Below are 20,923 nucleotides of genomic sequence, written 5' to 3'. Positions count from 1 at the left end.
CGTGATGGTATGTGGTTGCCATTGGTTACACGTCTCGGTCACCTCTTGTTCCCATTGACAGCACTTTGAACAGTGGACGTTACATTTCAGATGTTTTATGACCCGTGGATTTACCCTCCATTTGATCCCTGCTAAACCCTACATTTCAGTAGGATAACGTATGACTGCATGTTGCAGGTCCTGTACGGGCTTTTCTGGATGCAGAAAATGTTAGACTGTTGCCCTCGCCAGCACATTCTCCAGATCTTTCACCAATTGAAAACGTCTGGCTCGTCACAATATGCCAGTCACTACTTTTGATGAAGTGTGGTATCATGTTGAAGCTGCATGGGCAGCTGTACCTGTACACGCTCTGTTTGAATCAGTGCCCAGGCGTATTAAGGCTGTTATTACGGCTAGAGGTGGTTGTTCTGGGTACTGATTTCTCAGGATCTATGCACCCAAATTGCATGAAAATGCTATCACATGCCAGTTCTAGTACAGTATATTTGTCCAATGAATACCTGTTTACCATATGCATTTCTTCCTGGTGTAGCAATTTTAATGGTCAGTAGTGTATAATTTAGAAATAAAGGAGACAACTAGCGTAATAGCAGAAGCATGAGTTGTGAAGCAAGCACGCAAAAAAGAATAAAAACTTCATAACATCGAAGCTGAAAGTTTGTGTGAGTGTGGGATGGTGTTTGCTGAGAGATGTACCCAACCCCGTATTTTAGGTGGAAGTAACACACACATTTTTATTCCTTGTGAAATTTGGTTGTTAATTACGGTGACGAGATTTTACAGTACAAACAGTAATTAAAGAAAGTCTCTAAGCAGCACACACAATCGCAGAGGCAAAGCTTTCAGTTGTGGCAAAAAAAAAAAAAGCTGTTGGTCGCACTTGTTACTGTTCCAGTTAAAGACAGTTACTCTAAGTGGGGACCATCACAAGAATTGCTGAGTTTAACAACAGCTCGATCCGATGACAATGATAGTTCACAGTACTTGCTGATCACATCACAGTTCACTTAAAAAGGCCCATTAAATTAGATTGATGAAATCATTGAAAATAATTATGTATTAAAATTCTTGAGTTTTGCAGTTTTGGAACTTATAATGTCACTTATAGAACGTGGATAATTGTAGTGCGAGACAACAGTGAGTGTGTGTCCGACATAAATGTTACTTCTGTCCTTTTAAATCGCGAATTGGGTATGTTTGGTTATGTCCAACTAGTTATATATGACGATAAGAACAGACAGCTGTTTTGAAAACTATATTATTTCCGAAATTCAGCTGGGATGGATTTTACTATTATAATGAACTGCACGGAAAAACATGATTTTGATTTATAGAAATTAAGAAAAATAGATGCACAATTTTTTTCTGCAGTGTTAATCCCCTCATTTACATATATGGGCATCATATTGCATATCATAGTGATTTACATGAAATTATTGATTAGTAAGTTATCAATATAAGGAAAAGATAGTGTTGCTCATCATAAAGATGAAACATTAAGTTGCAGACGGCCACAATGAAAAGACACACTTTAGCTTTTGGCCAAAGCCTTTATCTGAGAAGGAAACACACACACACACACACACACACACACACACACACACACACACACACACACACACAGACTGCCATCTTGTGCAGCTTGGACTGTGTGCTTTCATTGTGCCTGTCTGAAACTTAACGTGTCATCTTTACATTCAGTAGCAGTATATGTTTTCCTTATATTGTTAATATTCCATTTATAATTAGTTTCCATTTTCAATTTTGTAATTAGTAGGTTAATCAATCGGTGCTGTATCATTTTGTACAGAAAAATTAGGGCAAAATAGTATGTAATCGAATTTCGGAACCTGTGATTTTCAGTTAACAGTTGAGACAAGAACCTAAATAGAAAAATCCAATCCTAAATGAGAATGAGGTTTTTGTGTAAGTGTCGCATGTCACCAGGTGAATATATTGAAATTAAAATCTGTCTGTCTGTTATGAGCAGTTTTTCTTAGGAACAAGATGATGTACCAAGATGAAATTTATGTCACTAAGGCCTATGGTCCCTTGGCCGTGTAAAACATTTAAACTTCAAAGTTAATGCAGTCAAACTGTATGACCATTTATGTCACACATTTTGATATTCGCAGGCCCCATCTCAACCTAGAGGTTACGTCCCGTTGACTTAGAACTGTAAAATGTGTTGAGAAAACGGTTTCACAGTCAAAGTAAAAGAAAAAAATCTGAAAATTGTTAAATTGTAATAATATCTCATAAAAATAGAGCTTGGTGCATTTATCATCGGTCAAAAGCACAATAAAAAATATTACTGGATGGAAATGTAAAATGTAAGGTGTAACTATGTTTTAGTAAGCGAATAAAAACATTTTACAAGGTTTTTCTCTCAACAGATACAAATTGAAGTCCCCCCCCCCACCCACTCCTTTTTGGATGTCCGGGCTAGTCTCATGAACTATTGTAGAGATTTTGATAAGCTATTGGAATTCCTGGGACTGATATATTGTCCCTATCAATATCATAAACGGGAAATGTTTGTTGCAATTCTTGATTCCTGGAATGGATAATTAATTTTTTTGGGAACTGTTGGTGTGCGAGTCCTACTTCCACTTGTCCAGTTTTTCTGTCTCTGCCAACTACTTAATTCATCTCCTGTTTGGTGGGTTGTCTCCTTCACTCTGAAATTGTTTTGAACCTTCTTCATGGAAACCTTCACTGTGAACTTTATTGAAACTTGAATCCAGCAACACTTGAACAGTGAACATTACAACATAACTAGTACAGACCTTTACAAGTTGAGTTAGCTATTACAGTTAGTTGCTGTTATTGAACTTCATTTCCAGTGACTCAAAATTCAGTTCTACTTCACATGTCTGGAGAATATTAAGTTTGTAAATATTTTATACTGACTTGTCTGCAACTCTTTACTGTTGCAGTAAGTGTGACCTGACATTAGTGGAATTACAAACTGCCATCATTATTCAGTTCCCAGGGGCACGAAAATCACGGAGCACATAATCATCGGGACACCTGGCAAAGTGCTGGACTGGGGGGTGAAGTTCAAATTCTTCGACCTGGGCCTCGTTTCGGTGTTCGTGTTGGACGAGGCGGACATCATGATCGCCACCCAGGGCCACCAGGACCAGAGCTTCCGGATACACAAGTGAGTGAGTGCCGCAGCTGTGAGGACTGCACGTCTGGTGGTGTGGCAGGAAGTGCAGAGAGAGAACAGTGCATTTTCTGTCTGCCGTAGTTGTATGTGCCGCAACGGTACGGGCTGTACTGTGAGCTTGTGTGCTCAGGAAGTACAAAACAGCTGGGTAGTGAGCTTTTGCCATTTGGTCAGCGAAATAACTGGCATGGGCTGAACTAGAAAGGATGAAAAATGCAGATTAGCACAGCAGGGAAAAAAATCATCTGCCATTGTCTTTAAATTTAAAGATTGAAGATATTTTGTGGGTGTAGCTTTTGTACTTATTTGTGTGGATCTAGATTTGTACAAAAGTAAAATGTGGCACCAAAAAGTTGGGGCAAGAAGAGAATAGAAGCTCTCGAAATCTGGTGCTACATAGCAATGCTGGAGATTAGATGGGTAGACCGAGAAACTAATGGGATACTGAAATCAAATGGGGAATAAATAAATTTTTGGGACAACTTGATTGAAAGAAGGGATCTGTAAATAGGACATAGTCTGAGGCATCAAGGAATTGTCAGTTTGGAAATGAAGGAAAGTTGGGGGGGGGGGGGGGGATAAAAATTGTAGGAGGAGACCACGGTTGACTACAATAAGCAGGGTCAAATGGTTGTAGAATGCTGTTGTTATTCAGAGAAGGGGCCTCTTTGATAGCACAGCAGCTTTGACAGGATAGAATAACTTCAGAGGTGCATCAAAATAGTCTTTCAACAGAAACCAATAACAATGTTCCAGGAGTGCTAGTTCTGCAAGGTTCGCAGGAGAGCTCCTGTGGAGTTTGGAAGGTTGGAATTGAGGTACTGGCAGAATTGAAGCTATGACGACGGGTCTTCAGTCATGCTTGAGCAGCTCACATGGTAGAGCACTCGCCCGCGAAAGGCAAAGGTCCCGAGTTCGAGTCTCGGTTCGTCACACAGTTTTAATCTGCCAGGAAGTTTCATATCAGCCTACACTCCACTGGAGAGTAAAAATCTCACTCTAATAACGATGTTGTATCCTGAACTGTGTGATAAAATTTGCCAAGTCGGGTATTTAAAAAATAATAATATTGCCTTATTTCTTCAGTCTCAGTGAGTTTCAAAGGTGAAACCCTATTATAAATCAGTCCTGTGCAACAAATACATAAAGAGAGAATCTCAGTGTAAAGGTTGTTGTTGTTGTTGTTGTTGTTGTTGTTGTTGTTGTTGTGGTCTTCAGTCTTGAGACTGGTTTGATGCAGCTCTCCATGCTACTCTATCCTGTGCAAGCTTCTTCATCTCCCAGTACTTACTGCAACCTACATCCTTCTGAATCTGCTTAGTGTATTTCTCTCTTGGTCTCCCTATGTGATTTTTACCCTCCACACTGCCCTCCAATGCTAAATTTGTGATTTCTTGATGCCTCAGAACATGTCCTACCAACCGGTCCCTTCTTCTTCTCAATTTGTGCCACAAACTCCTCTTCTCCCCAATTCTATTCAATACCTCCTCATTAGTTATGTGGTCTACCCATCTAAGGTATGAAACCAAAAACCTATTAAATAGAAACAGCTTTGTATAGCGTTCATTTGCCTTATGTTAAATTTTGTTTGTGTGGCACATTATGAGTTTCACCGTTGCATGAAGTAGTTATCTCAACATCAGTTCTGTCTGATAAGGAAACCATCAGACCCATTACTCATTGATTTTAATGAGTTTTAGGTATGTTATAGAGGGACCTGCCCCAAATATCTGGCCAGTGGATTTTCATGTGACGATGGCCCGTAGTTTCCGAGAAAATCGATGTTGTATTTTATGAATATTGCCTTTACCTGTCATGTTCAAATAAATGTAACACAATGGCTGAAGTTTAGATCCATCACACTGGCAGCAAGTGTTCAAATTGTGCCTCTTTCCATACTCTGCAGTCATACAGAATATCATTTAATCATGCAAAATTATTCGAAAATAGACATTTTTTGCCATAATAATTTCATTAATAAATCGACCGTTAAAGCATGTGTCCTTTAAATGTGTATTCCATTTATGCTTCATAGTTAAAATTCTGAATATTTTGTCAGTGTTTGGCATCTGCTGAACATGACCTTGCTTCTTGTTGTCTGCTGTTTCTCATGGACATCGTATATTATATTTAATCATATTCTCAATGTTGAAATTGGAAAGACAATATATGGGCACAATTTGAACCCTTACCAACAGCATGGTATCTGTGAACCTTAACAGCTGTGCTGTGCTCACTTCATGTAAATCTGGCTAATGGTGCAGGCATAGGAACTGTGCATAAAACCTCAATGTCAATTTTCCAGGGTGAGGTAGCGGTAACTCCATCACCTAATTTTGCGTAAAATCTGCTAGGTTGGTATATGGGACAGGTCCCTCCACAACATACCTAAGACTCATCAAAATCCGTCAGTAACAATCTGATAATCACCTTGTGAATGACACATCAGTGCTAAAAGTTTACTGTTTTGTCCAGTTGTGTTATTGTTGTTCCTTCCTGGCAGTTTCACAGCCTTCAGTTTAATTGTATCTGTTTCATTCCTCTGATGTGACCTTCAAACTAAAGGTCATTCCACACTTGGTCTGCAAAGTGTTAGGTATGTTAGTTACAGGAGTACACTGGACAAATAGTGAGTCACCGATGGAAATGTAATGATAATACAATGTAACATCGCCAACAGCTTTGGTAGTGGCTTGAGATGGGTGAGGAGACGTGTCAAGGTTTTGTTCAGGCCTGTAATATACTGCTGAAGTCCTTAATTAATGATCAGATTGCATGTAGGTACCATACTGGGGGGATGTTATTTGCCGTGTTTCACCCACAGTTAAAAGTAGTGTGACACGTTTCATAAGCTTAACATAGTAATTTAGTGGGCTGCTCAAGGTGTGATAGGGTGCCCGAGTATTTGTCAAATGGGGAATGTGCATGCTTGCAGACCTGTGGAAACAGCTGGGTGACGTCGTCAACAACCACTGATATTTCAACAAGAGCTCACCCTGCCACTTTAAAGGCATAACTGCTGCAAGTATATGCTGAACAAGCTAATTTAAAACATCACTGTCATAAACCAAACATAAACAGTGTCTGAAGTACTGCCAGTGAAATTAATAATCAGCGGGTGAGATCTCTGTAACTCCATCCCCCCCATTTTGTGACGAGGGAGAGCAGGATTCCATGCAGAATATAAACAAAAACCACCATCTCTGTTTATAAGGTTATTTGCTAATTTTCCCCCTGCGGGTTCGGGGGTTAGAATAGGCCCGCAGTATTCCTGCCTGTCGTAAGAGGCGACTAAAAGGAGTCTCAAACTTTTCGGCCTTATATGATGGTCCCCTGTTGGGTTTGACCTCCATCTCTCAAAATTTTCCGAAGAGCAAGCCGATTGGGTAAGAGCGCCTTACTTGGTGCATTGTGTCCATCTTGCGATCAGACCTTTCGTCAGCTTATACACCGTTGAACTGCAGTCCTGTCTGCTCTCCATCTCTTGGGCATGACTCTTTTTCTACGTGCAGATAACACCTTGCACTGTGCAGTGCCTCTTTCTGCACCGACGGCGACCATGGACCACATGTTACCTAACATCCAGCACGGTAGCCAGTCCGTTGTGGTGGGGCCTCCATTTACCCTGTTGGTTGTAGCCCCCTGACAACACAGGGATCGCTCTACTGATGCCTGCGCCGTTAACTCCCCACGTATGCCAAGGAGTAGATGACTATCCTCCTGGGGTATCGGGACTCCCGGCAACGGCCATCCTGCCAGGTGGCTCTTGCCGTGGCTGGGTGGCGCCCGTTGGGAGGGCCCTTGGTCGGAGTGGGTGGCATCAGGGCGGATGACTCGCAATGAAGTGTGGTACATAGTCTCTCACTGGTGGCCAGCCGCCAGCAGTCTCTAAGCGTTCTTGGGCTCAGTTTAACGCTCAGAAGTACGATCAGAAAACGTTCCCCTCCCTGGCCACACCATGGGAGGAACGTAAGTCTCAGGATGGCAGTAGCAGTTATTCGCCCCGCTTCTTAGATTGTACGAGGGTTGATGGGGAGTCTTTTCTCTCCACAAAGCCTCAGTTCTTCGTCGAGCATTTAGAGGACAAGTTTGTGGAGGTGGAGGGCTTGTCAAAAATGCGCTCTGGGTCAGTCCTGATACAAACGGCATCCTCTGCCCAGTCACGACGGTTACTCGCTTGTGACAAGTTGGAGGATGTTGCCGTTACGATCTCACCCCATAAGAGTTTAAATATGTTCCAGGGAGTTATTTACCACAGGGATCTTCTTTTGCAGTCTGATGAAGAGCTGCGCGCCAATTTAGAGCGCCGAGGTGTACATTTCGTCCGGAGCGTTCATCGGGGTCCGAAGGAAAATCAGATTGCTACTGGTGCCTTCATCTTGGCCTTCGAAGGGGATACATTACCGGAAAAAGTCAAGGTGATGGTCTACCGATGTGACGTTAAGCCCTATATCCCTCCCCCGATGCGGTGCTTTAAGTGCTGGAAGTTCGGCCATATGTCTTCTCGCTGCACCTCCAGCCTCACATGTCGAGATTGCGGATGCCCATCACATCCCAATACTGCATGTGCCCCGCCTCCCATCTGTGTCAACTGCGGGGAGCACCATTCACCTTGCTCGCCAGACTGCCGAATTTTCCAGAAAGAGCGTAAAATCATGGAATACAAGACCCTGGACCGACTAACCTATACTGAGGCCAAGAGGAAATACGACCGACTCCATCCTGTGAGAATGACATCTTCCTACGCTGCTGCTACAACACCTGTGCTAGCCCCGTCTGTTTCTCCAATTGTGGCCGGGTCGACGAGTAGTAAAACTCCTCCTGCCCCCTCGCCAGTGGGGGGCTCTACCCACCGGGTTGCTCCTGCGCCACCTACATCAGGAGCAACACCATCCCACCCATCGGGGACGTCCGTCCCCACTTCTAAGCCGGAGAAGTGTCTAACTTCTTCGGCTTCTCACACTCGCAAGGGGTCCCTTGGGTCCCTCCCTCCCCAAGTTTCTGCCAGCGAGAAGCCTGACGACCGACAATGGCGTAAGTGCCCGCAATCAGCTGGTCGTAGGGCTTCACCATCCTCCTCCGTCCCGGGGACTGAATCAGTGAAGCCCTCCCAGCCGGTGCGACCCAAGGAACGGCGTGAGAAACCCAAGAAGAGCTCTCAGCCCAAGGAACTCGCGGTGGCAGCCATCCCACCGCAACCTTCCAGCTCTGCGTCTGAGGATGCGGTGGAGATTCGGGCGTCCGCTGAGGACCTCGATCTCGCCGGTCCATCAGATGCCATGGAAAGCACTATCACAGGTGCTAAATCGGAGGCAGCAGGTGACCCAGCGGTGTAATCTCCCTTCCCAGTCCCGTCAAGCCTTTCTCAGCCATGGACAACACCATCCTCCAGTGGAACTGCAGTGGTTTCTTCCACCATCTAGCTGAGCTCCGCCAACTTATCAGCCTTCACCCTTTCCTCTGCATTGCTCTGCAGGAAACTTGGTTTCCGGAAATGCGAACCCCCGCCCTCCGTGGCTATCGGGGTTATTATACGAACCGGGCAGCTTATGAAAGGGTGTCTGGTGGCGTCTGCATCTATGTCCTGAACTCTCTTCACAGCGAGTCTGTACCTCTCCACACACCTTTAGAGGCTGTCGCTGTTCGGGTGTGGCCGCCACAGGCTGTTACCGTCTGCAGTCTTTACCTTCCACCGGATGGTGATGTCGTGCAGCATGTCCTGGCTGCTCTGATAGCTCAATTGCCTCCACCTTTCCTGTTACTGGGCGACTTTAACGCACATAACCATCTGTGGGGTGGGTCAGTGGCAACAGGTCGGGGCGCCATCGTTGAGCATTTATTGGCGCAGCTCGATCTCTCGATCTTAAATGATGGTGCCTTCACACACTTCAGTGTGGCGCATGGCACATACTCCGCCATTGACCTTTCCATCTGTAGCCCTAGCCTCTTACCGTCTGTACAATGGAGAGTGCATGACGACCTTTGTGGCAGTGACCACTTTCCGATCTTTCTGTCTCTGCCACAGCGTCAGTCTTCTGGGCGCCCTAGCAGATGGGCTCTGAATAAGGCTGACTGGGACTTGTTCTCCTCAACTGCCGCTATTGAGCCTCTCTACCAATGCCATTGATGCAGTGCTTCAGTCGGTCACCACCGGCATTGTTACTGCCGCCGAATCTGCTATTGCCTGTTCTTCTGGGTCCCTTCGGTGGCGGACTGTGCCTTGGTGGTCGCCTGAGATCGCTGAAGCGATTAAAGCTCGCTGGCGGGCGCTCCAGCGTCACAAGCGACATCCCTCAATCGACCACCTTATCGCCTTCAAACGGCTGCGTGCGCGAGCCCTCTGCATTATCTGCCAACGCAAGCAGGAGTGCTGGGAGCGGTATGTGTCCACCATTGGCCTCCATGTCACTCCATCGCAGGTCTGGGCCAAGATTCGCCACCTCTATGGCTATCGGACCCCTGTCAGTGTCCCTGCGCTCTCACTGAATGGAGCAGTTTGTACTGACTCAGACGTCATTGCAAACTGCTTGGCAGAGCACTTTGCTCTGAATTCCGCTTCTGCCAACTACCCCTTGGGCTTCCGCTCCATTAAGGAGCGGATAGAACGTCGGAGTCTTTCTTCTCGCACTCACCATCCTGAATTGTACAATGTCCCATTCAGTGAGTGGGAATTTCGCAGTGCCCTCGCCGCTTGTCCTGATACTGCTCCTGGGCCAGGTAACATCCACTCTCAGATGCTGAAACACCTTTCAGTGGACTGCCAGCGACACCTCCTCGACCTTTACAACCCCATTTGGGTCGAGGGTGAGTTTCCGTCGCAGTGGCGGGAAAGTCTTGTTGTGCCCGTTCTGAAACCAGGGAAGAACCCTTTGGAGGTGGACAGCTACCGTCCCATTAGCCTCACCAACGTTCTTTGCAAGTTGCTTGAACGGATGGTGAGCCGGCGCTTGAATTGGGTACTGGAGTCTCGAGGCCTTCTGGCTCTGTCTCAGGGTGGGTTCCGTAAAGGCCGCTCCGCCGCCGACAATCTAGTGAGCCTGGAGTCGGCCATCCGTACTGCCTTTGCCCGCCGTCAGCATCTGGTTGCTGCCTTTTTCGACTTGCGGAAGGCGTATGATACAACATGGCATCATCACATCCTTTCTACACTTCATGGATGGGGTCTTCGTGGCCCTCTGCCGATCTATATCCTCAATTTTCTGTCGTATCGTACCTTCCGCGTGCACATCGCGGCCTCATATAGTTCCTCCCAAGTCCAGGAGAACGGTGTGCCACAGGGTTCTGTTCTCAGTGTGTGTCTGTTTTTAATAGCTATTAACGGGCTCGCTGCGGCCGTGGGAAATACTGTCTCCGCTTCCCTGTATGCTGACGACTTCTGCCTTTACTACAGCTCTATTGGCATTGCAGCTGCTGAACGTCAGCTACAGGGCGCAACCCGCAAGGTGCAGTCTTGGGCTGTAGCGCATGGTTTTCAGTTTTCCGCAGCCAAGAACTGCGTTATGCATTTCTGCCGGCGACGCACTGTTCACCCGGAGCCGCGGCTTTATCTTGACGGCAAGCTTCTTAAAGTGGTGGAGTCACATAGGTTTTTGGGGATGGTTTTTGATGCCCGGTTGACTTGGCTGCCTCATATTCGGCAACTTAAACAGGCATGTTGGCGGCATCTAAATGCTATGCGATGCCTGAGCCACACCAGGTGGGGCGCCGACCGATCTACTCTCCTACGGCTTTACCAGGTGTTAATCCAGTCCCGTCTGGACTACGGGAGTCTGGCTTATGGCTCAGCATCCCCATCTGCGTTGCGGGTGCTGGACCCAATCCTCCACAGCGGGATACGCCTTGCCACTGGTGCCTTCCGAACCAGCCCTGTGGACAGCATACTTGTGGAGGCAGGTGTCCCTCCACTGCGGTTACGACGCCAACAATTACTGGCTGCTTATGCTGCCCATGTTTTTAGCTTGCCTGGGCATCCAAATTATCGTGTCCTCTTCCCGCAGTCAGTCGTTCCTCTGCCAGAACGTCGGCCCCGGTTGGGTTGTCCGATCGTCTGGTGATGGCTATCCAGCAGTCCCTGCATACTCTCGCCCGTAGCGGCAGGTCTGTGGTCTTTGTTTGGACCCCAGGCCATGTTGGTATACCCGGCAATGAAACTGTTGACCGCCTGGCGAAAGAGGCCACCAGTGCGCCATCTCTGGAGATTGGCCTCCTGTCGTCTGATCTGCGGGCAGTCTTAGCCGCAAAGTTCTCTCGTTTTGGGATGCTGAATGGCGCGGTCTGACCACCCCTAACAAACTCCGTGCCGTCAAAGACACGACGACTGTGTGGCGGTCATCCATCCGAGCCAACCGCAGGGACTCAGTCGTCCTTTGTCGGCTCCGCATTGGCCACACCCGACTCACGCACAGTTATTTACTGTGTCGTGAGGATCCCCCTCTTTGTCGTTGTGGGGCGTCCTTGACGGTGGTCTATATTCTGTCGGAGTGCGCCCTTTTAACCGTGCTCCGGCAGACTTTTGCAATGCCTGACACGCTCTCTGCTCTTTTATCAGATGACTATGCCATGGTGGACTTATCCTTTAATCTGAGTGTTTTTTTTTTCTTAAGTGTTGATTCTGGCATTTAGCCTCTGATTTTAAACTGAGTGTTTAAAGTGTTCTTGGTGGTTGACTTTTCCTCCTTTTCTCTACGGTCGGCCAACCACCGTCACACTGTGTGTTTTAATTTGTTTTGTCTGGTCTCTGTCAGAGTATTTCATGTCCTGTTTTGTCTGCTGTCTTTCCTGTCGTTCGTTTTTTATTCTCTTCAGGTGGTTTTAGTTTTTATGGAACAAGGGACCGATGACCATAGTAGTCTGGTCCCTTTAATCCCACAAACCAACCAACTATTTGCTAATTTAATTTCAGCTTTTTCCATAGTAACACCTTCCCATTAGCTGGAAGTGCATGCCAGGACCTCTGTGTTACTATATTCCATAGGATGACCCGTGCCAAGACAATTTTCTGCAATGGCAGATTTGCTCAGCTCTTGTAAGCGTGTGTGCCACTTATGCTCAGTACACTGGCCCTCCACTGTCCTGATACCTAACCTATATATGACACGGCACAATTGCAAGGAATAAGGCAGACACCTACCTGATGCAGGCCGAGAACCTGAAAGGACCCTGGTCTCTGACGGTGGCCAAAAAACACATTTAACTCAAATTTCCGCAAAATTCGAGCTATTATGTTCGAAATGCTCCCTGCATAAAGTGAAAAGACATAGACTTTGGTGGCTGAAAGGTGACATTAAGATGAGTAACTCAGCCTGACAAACTCTCAGGATCTAAAATGATTTGGGCCCTTTACAAAGTACGGTATCCCTTTCATGCTGGGCCAGATGATGGCAGCTGTGAGCCTGTAGATAAGTCAGTGTGAGAAGGCGTCTAATAAACTGAATGTCCCAACAAAGCATCCACCTTTGTCCTGACCAGCACATCAAGGAAGGGGAAGGGTAAGGGTAAGGGCCCGCATCTCGTGGTCGTGCGGTAGCGTTCTCGCTTCCCACGCCTGGGTTCCTGGGTTCGATTCCCGGCAGGGTCAGGGATTTTCTCTGCCTCGTGATGGCTGGGTGTTGTGTGATGTCCTTAGGTTAGTTAGGTTTAAGTAGTTCCAAGTTCTAGGGGACTGATGACCATAGATGTTAAGTCCCATAGTGCTCAGAGCCATTTGAACCATTTGAAGGGTAAGGGAATTCAACCACCCTTTTTCGCCTCCATTGTGAAACAAATATTCAGACGGTTTGAATTCAGGTGTTCTAAAATGTCATTCAAATTCTCAGTGCCATGAGGTTGGACAGCAAAAGTATCGTCTACATATCTGGAGATAAAAAGTCCACAACATACACAGATGAGCCAAAACACTGTGACCACCTGCTTAATAGCTTGTTTGTCCATCTTTAGAATTAAATATGTCGCTGAAGATTAAGGACTCTCATGTATATATTGGAGTGCCTATCAGAATATTTCTGTGCTGCACAAGTTAGCCCTGTATTTAGCCATATTTGTAATTTTTCCTTTAGGAATGGTCAGTTTCCTGAACAATTAAAGTACTCAGTATAAAGCTGCTTTATAGAAAGGGAGAAAGGGATAATGTAGATAATTTTAGACCTGTTTCTATGCCATCAGTGTTTGCTAATGCTGTTGGAAAGGCTGTGTACGGAAGGATAATTGTTTATTTTACATCACACAATATGTTATCAGATGTGGAGTTTAGCTTTAGAAGTCATTTAACAGCTGAAAATGGTATGTTCTCTTTTCTCTCTGTAGTAGTAGATGGGTTAAACAAAAGGTTTCAAATGCCGGGTACAATTTTTGATTTACCTAAGGTGTTTGAGTGTGTTGATCACAAAATATTGCTCCAGAAGTTCGACCATTATAGAATACAGGCAGTAGCTCACAATTGGTTCACCTCTTACTTGAGCAACAGACAGCAAAAGGTCATTATTCAAAATGTTGAGAATGGCTGTACTCTACTATTATGGGTCACTCTAAAATATTTGTGTTTGCTGATGACACTAGCTTGGTAGTAAAGAATGGCTCAGTTATGCACCTCCACAATCACAGTGTGTTGTTTTAAAGTCTGCATCATTTTTTACTGTTAGATAACATTGGTAATCTTTGACTAGTCATGGCCGGTCCAAAAATGTGTCCTGGTGTTTACTTAAAACCCGTTTTATCTCATTTTTCTGCATTTCTGTCAAATTCGATAACTCCACTATCTTTTCTTCCATTCGAACCCTGATGTTTCTTATTTCATCAGGACCTATTTCCTCCCTTTCTCCATACTCATCGTGCCCCACAATATCCTCCTCTTTCCTGCAGCAATGTATAGGTACACCACATTGCTCACCTGCTGGAGACTGCTTTCTTCCTGCAGGTGGCAGTCAGCCACTTCCTATGTATAGTAATGACAGCTTCATTATTCCCAAAACCTATCTTCCCTTTGTATTTTTGCAGAAAATGTGCCCCAAGCAACATCTCCACACTGAACCTGAAAATTATCAGGAAATTCTGGTACAATTACTCACACTGAATCTTTACATTTAACATGACCTCATGAGTTACTGCTTTCTTACTTTTACCTGTGCTTCTACAATTTTTATTGTTGAGGAGGGCATAATAACTATTTCTTTCCAATTGGCAAGAGCATCTACAAAATTTTTTGACACTGCACATTCATCTGAACCCCTATCAATTAAGAAAGGAACTTTTTCACCAAAAATTGTAACCTCTGTTATCAGTCACCCTGATAATTCTTCAGCAGTTCCAGGATCTGATTGTTCCAGTAAATCCCGCACTACCTCATGTCTGTTGAATCCTATTCCTTCTGTGGAAATAACACACACATTTAGAGGACTACTTCTTCTTTAATTGTGGCAACTTTAATTAATTTGTCTACTAGTGACAAATCAAAACATTTCTTGAAACATTCACCTTCTCTAATCCTCTCAGATTCTGCAACACTTCCTTTCATGTTGTCAGAATTTTCAAAAAAACCCAAACTTTATCTACTTCTGTTGCTGCATCACTATTTGATGAGCTTTCTTCCACTCTGCCGACACCTTCTTTGACATTTGAAACTGGTCCATCACTATCAGACAGAATCTCCTCCCTTTCCTGTGGTAGGTTTATAGTACCTGTACCACTAATGTGTTGTTTCATTGGTTGCTGGCTTACAAAGGGCTTTGCGAGTGGATTTAACCCATTTCTGGAAGTCTGCAAATGCTAGCTTCCTTATAGATTGCTGCTAGTTTTCCTCATTGCCTACTCTTCCATTAGCCATAGCATTCCATTATTTGGCTGTCTGGGATGCTGTTCTGATATCTCAAGTGATTGCTGATTTTGACAACTGTCATTCATGTACCCATAATTTCTACATCCAGTGAAACCCCCTTGTCCTCTGGACATTCCTCTCTGATGTTAGATCTTTGCGCACCTTTTTACTTGCACTTCACTTTTGCCTAGTTGGAGTCCTATAATCTCTATTATGATTTTCCTCTTCTTTCCAAAGATTCTTTACCCTTTTCAAGTAAAAAATGAGCTTGTTAATGTCGCCTCTGGGTGCAGAAATTACTTTCTTTCACCAGTAAAAAGGTGATTCATTTTCTAATCCCATTATAATTTGTTCCGTTTCTAACTTGGTAGCCATGTAATACAAAATAGTTACCACTTCCTGACAAACCTCTTAATAGTATATTTCTTTGGGTTAAACTTTCACCTCACCAAAAGCTGTTTATTAATACTTCCATCTGTTCTCTCTTCCCTCAGTATTCCCCAAAGAAAGTCTAAAACTTTCCATGCTGTCATCCTTTTCTACCATAAGATTAAATAACACAAAGCCTATCTTCTTCTAATAATTTCCGGGTATGCAGCCGGCTGCATACCCGGAAATTATTAGAAGAACAAATACGCCGGGAAAATTTCAGAAGTCACAGCCTATCTTCTCTTTGTTATTCCGTGACCTAGGTAACACATCTTCAAAATCACTCCAGAATGCTTTGGGATGCACAATCTCGTTGGGATCAGAGCTCAGAAACTATCTGTGATTAACAAAGGCAGTTTGAGGACTCTGCAACACCATTTATCATTACATGACCACTACTGTCAGTAATTTTCTGATCTGCATTTGTTAGTTTAATGTCATGCTAGATTATCAGTTACTACTGTACTAAATTGTGACCAGTTAGTTCCTAAATAATTTATTCATGCACACACATGCCCTGCAAACAGTTTACTTTTGTCACTTTCCTCCTCAATTTTATAGCCAGAATTTATTATCCTCGTAACACTGTTTATCAACATGATCTACTTGAGCATGTACTTTATTCAAGTCAGCACTTAACTGTTCACCTAGATGTTTCTTACCTTCAGTAACTTGCTTTATATGGGTAGTTAGCTCACCTTTTACTGTGACAATATAATTCTTAAGTTCTTGTTTTGCATGGCATATTTTCACTCTCACGCTTTCGTTAAGTTGTGACAACTCATTTTTTACAGAATCACTTAAGCCCAAAATTCTGTGATCAATTTCCTACAGGATTTCCTCTTTAAAATTGTTCAGTTTATTATCAAACTGTTCTTACTGTCCTATAAATTACTGATTAATTTCAGAAACTAATCCACTTATTTTACTATTTGTTTAATTGCCCAGCCCACTTATTTTACTATCCACATCAGACCGAAGTTCATTTGTTTTTGTATTCATTCCCTTCATTATACTGCCAGTACCCCCATGGTTGTGGAACATTGTTGCAATGCTAACTTTCTGCTCACCAGCCTCTAATGCTGGCTCTATTTTCACTTCAGTGACAGTAAATGGTACTAATTTAACATTCAGACCAGGTGTCTTTTCCATACTTATTTCTTGACTTGCAGTACTTTCATATTTCTGATCAACTTCAGATCCTGTCCCTTTTATTACTTCCTTCATAAAAGCTGGTGCTAACTTAACATTAGTTTCCACCTTGTTTTGCCCATTAATTGACCCATAAGTATCGGATGCTGAATTTTGATAACCACCGTCTTCAATTTGGCACACATTAAAACTAAATCTATCCACACTCGCACACCAAGCGAAGAAAAACACTACTTAGCTTTTTCTCCGCATTGTCAGTACACCGAGATGCTACTGTGAGTCCGTCTGCCACAGGGTGCCAACACTGGTCCAGTTTCTGGGACCCCACAGCACCGTCCACGGCAGCCAACTGCTCCTTGTGCTGGTCTGCCACTGCTCGCTGCTCCACGGTGTGCTGTTGGCATTCCTGTAGTTTGCTGACCTCTCTGCCTGCTGTGTCCTGTCCCTCCGTTAATAATGTTCACAATATCTGGACTGCGTTTAAATCCTCCTCCTATCGCTTCAGTTCAAAAGTATATCTGCACACGTGTGGGTCCTTCTAACACAGGTTTTATGCTGCTGCTATTAATGTTCATTCAGCTCTGAACTTTACTTTTCCTGGCCGCTAAATACACCAAATGTGGTAGTGCATTGGCTTGTCACTACCCTTCAAACAATCTGTCCACCTACCTGGATAGGCTTCAGGTTGTCTCACCCTTCACTCTGTGATGGTATATGCTGGTTTAACCAACAAAAGCAGCGCTGATGAATAGCCAACTAAATACTTACCACGCAAAGGCCATATGACTCCAGTCTATCGGTAGTAGCTGAAAGTTAGTTAAACTATCAAGTGTTCAGAATCCTTTCACAATTCGTTTGGGAAAAAAAAAAAAATGTCGAAAATTTCCCTTTATTTGGTTTATCATTTTTAAAACAAGGAAAATGGCTATAAAGTCAATTTAATATCCTGACATCAATTATGCAATGCTACTCATTGTCTCTGAACAGGTTCATACTCAAAAGCAGCCAGAAGATATTTAGTATGATCTGGCACTTTAAACATACCAGTCAGTCACTGACCCACGACTACTTGTGAGTTGAGATCTGTTCAGTAGGCTTCTTGTGAGAAAGTGTTCACCATAATTTATTGTTACCTGCACAGAGCACATCACATGGAATTTTTGGATGACATGAAGTGTTCACACGTGAATATCTCCTTAAATAACTGACTCATAAGTCTCAAACTTTCAAAAATGATTAATACTGTAGTCACTCTTCATCAGCGACATGATAACTCTCGTGTCATAGATGTGAGGCACAAAGCCTTACTGAAAACCTCGAGAAATTCTGAATTCCTATTGGCTCATATATTAAGTAGCCAGTCAGATCATCATGAGCACTTCTATACTCATGGTATTTCTAATGTCTTCCAAGCAGATTGCCACAAGTAATTTATGCTAGAAATCTAGTAATTCTGAAACTAAATACAGTTTAATGAACACACAATAAAATTCCTGTCCACAAAATAATTTACTTGTAAATTTAATACTCCATGTCCCTTCTGGCTGCCTTTTATAAAATCGGGCTCTCTCTGACGTACATCACAGATTTCCCTATTGCACAACTTTCTCACTCATACACTTACATGATTTTAATAAAATACCACATTCGCACTTTACGAATGTGCTCCATTCACTCGCTTTCTCTCCAAAATACTCGCATAACCAAAACACAGTGAAATAATAATTTTACAATGTATTTTTAATTTCATCATAAGTATGTGGTAATGAAACTGAAGAAAATTCCAGAAAATTATATTACATGATCCTGTCCTCTTGGTTGTAGTTTAAATTGATACTATAGATGAATACATTACAGCCCCTAACACAGTTTCCCAATGCCAGCATGCTTATTGGGTATTTTAGGTAAAAATTTCAATGTCCTTAAACATTGAAGTTATTCATTTCAATTTTTTTCAGTATGGTTGAGTTATCCATAGATTTTTGGCATATAAAGTATGAAAAATATCAATTAATATTTAATAGTAGTTCTTCAGATTCATAGAAGGTATGTGTAACAAATTGCACACAGCGTTAATCAAGTACACAGCTTGCTCGACCCAGTAGTTAGTGTGAGAACCACACAGCTGCTCTCCTCCCGACTCTGTGGCAAGCTATGCTTTCAACTCGTGACAACAACTCGTAATAATTTGCTGCAGTGCAACCTGAAATACAAACAAATCGAGGAGTAAAACGAGTGTGTAGCGTGCCACTAAAATTATTTAATATCTACTTAGATGACAGATCAGAGTGTGGAAAATAGAGATAACACCATCGTGCATCTATTGGGACGAATAGATGTATTAACGCGATGTTATTTGTGTATGATCAAGTTACCATACAAGACAGCGAAGATAAATTACAAATGGCATTACGTAAACTAAGTGAGGTAAGTGCAAGCTACAGTCTGACTGTATTTATAAATAAAACTAAATCTATGGTCTTTTTAGGTATTCAACCAGTACAAACAATATATCTCAATAGTAAATCGATACAACGGATAACCCGTTTGAAATGTTGAGAATATGACATACCATGTGATGGAGATATGCTTATAGAGAGAAAAAAAAAGATACGTAGCATTGTATATTTGGCACAATAGAGAGAATACTTATTGGTAAGAAAAGGAAAGACAAACAACTGAAATTTTATATCGTCATGGCAATTCGTACTTTATTATATGGGGCATAAAGCTGGACCCTGAGAAATAAAGATTTACAGCAATTACAAACATCAGACATGAAATTTCTGGGATCTGTCAAAGGCTGAACTAGGGAAGACAAAATTAGAAATGAAGTAATAAAGGAAGAATCAGGGGGTGCAGCCAATCACCCAATAGCCAATCCGGTTCAGGGAAAAAGGAGAGAAAGTGTACTTCGTACGTCACTATAAAGACAATGGATTATAAAATGTGGGGCAAGAGAAGCAAAGGGAAAACTCAGGCTGAGATGAGATAGTGAGACCGGAACAGGCCATAGGCCTAACCCTGCAGTGGCAGATTATTATTATTATTATTATTATTATTATTATTATTATTATTGCAGATGTACCCCTGCATACCTGTGTGATCACAGGCTTTTATCTGTATAGCCGGCCGGTGTGGCCGTGCAGTCTAGGCGCTTCAGTCTGGAACCGCGTGACCGCTCCGGTCGCAGGTTCGAATCCTGCCTCTGGCATGGATATTTGTGATGTCCTTAGGTTAGTTAGGTTTAAGTAGTTTTAAGTTCTAGGGGACTGATGACCTAAGATGTTAAGTCCCATAGTACTCAGAGCCATTTTTATCTGTAGAATGATGATTGCTGCATATATCAGCAACTGCTGACTGCTGGTTTCTATGTCTACATACTCACATACATACAGGGTGTTACAAAAAGGTGCAGCCAAACTTTCAGGAAACAGTCCTCACAAACAAAGAAAGAAAATATGTTATGTGGACATGTGTCCGGAAACACTTACTTTCCATGTTAGAGCTCATTTTATTACTTCTCTTCAAATCACATTAATTATGGAATGGAAACACACAGCAACAGAACGTACCAGCATGACTTCAAACACTTTGTTTCAGGAAATGTTCAAAATGTCCTCCGTTAGCGAGGATACGTGCATCCACCCTCCATCGCATGGAATCGCTAATGCACCCCTGGAGAATAGCGTGTTGTATCACAGCTGTCCACAATACGAGCACGAAGAGTCTCTACATTTGGTACCGTGGTTGCGTAGACAAGAGATTTCAAATGCCCCCATAAATGAAAGTCAAGAGGGTTGAGGTCGGGAGAGTGTGGAGGCTACGGAATTGCTCCGCCTCTACCAATCCATAAGTCACCGAATCTGTTGTTGAGAAGTGTACGAACACTTCGAATGAAATGTGCAGGAGCTCCATCGTGCATGAACCACATGTTGTGTCGTACTTGTAGAGGCACACATTCTAGCAGCACAGGTAGAGTATCCCATATGAAATCATGGTAATGTGCTCTATTGAGCGTAGGTGGAAGAACGTGGGGCCCAATCGAGACATCACCAACAATGCCTGCCCAAACGCTCACAGAAAATCTGTGTCGATGACATGATTGCACAATTGCGTGCGGATTCTCGTCAGCCCACACATGTCGATTGTGAAAATTTACAATGTGATCACGTTGGAATGAAGCCTCATCCGTAAAGAGAACATTTGCCCTGAAATGAGGCTTGATACATTGTCGGATGAACTATTCGCAGAAGTGTACCCATGGAGGCCAATCAGCTGGCGATAGTGCCTGGACACGCTGTACACGGTACGGAAACAACTGGTTCTCTCGTAGCAACGTTACCTTGTACAGC

General features: G+C 43.5%; 1 protein-coding gene across 1 annotated transcript in view; it reads left to right on the top strand.

Annotated features, from left to right (window-relative positions):
• The window catches only part of LOC126295226 (DEAD-box helicase Dbp80-like), a 123,734-nt gene that overhangs the window by 78,424 nt on the left and 24,387 nt on the right, over nucleotides 1–20,923 (top strand). Inside the window, exon 6 of the mRNA XM_049987571.1 lies at nucleotides 2,992–3,169. Within this exon, the coding sequence (XP_049843528.1) occupies nucleotides 2,992–3,169 (178 nt within the window). The remainder of the gene's footprint in view (nucleotides 1–2,991; nucleotides 3,170–20,923) is intronic.

The sequence above is a fragment of the Schistocerca gregaria genome, chromosome 11 (genome assembly GCF_023897955.1).
Source record: "Schistocerca gregaria isolate iqSchGreg1 chromosome 11, iqSchGreg1.2, whole genome shotgun sequence".
Taxonomy (NCBI): Eukaryota; Metazoa; Arthropoda; class Insecta; order Orthoptera; family Acrididae; genus Schistocerca; species Schistocerca gregaria.
The sequence above is the reverse complement of the archived record's forward strand: the minus strand, read 5'-3'. Positions and strand labels throughout refer to the sequence as shown.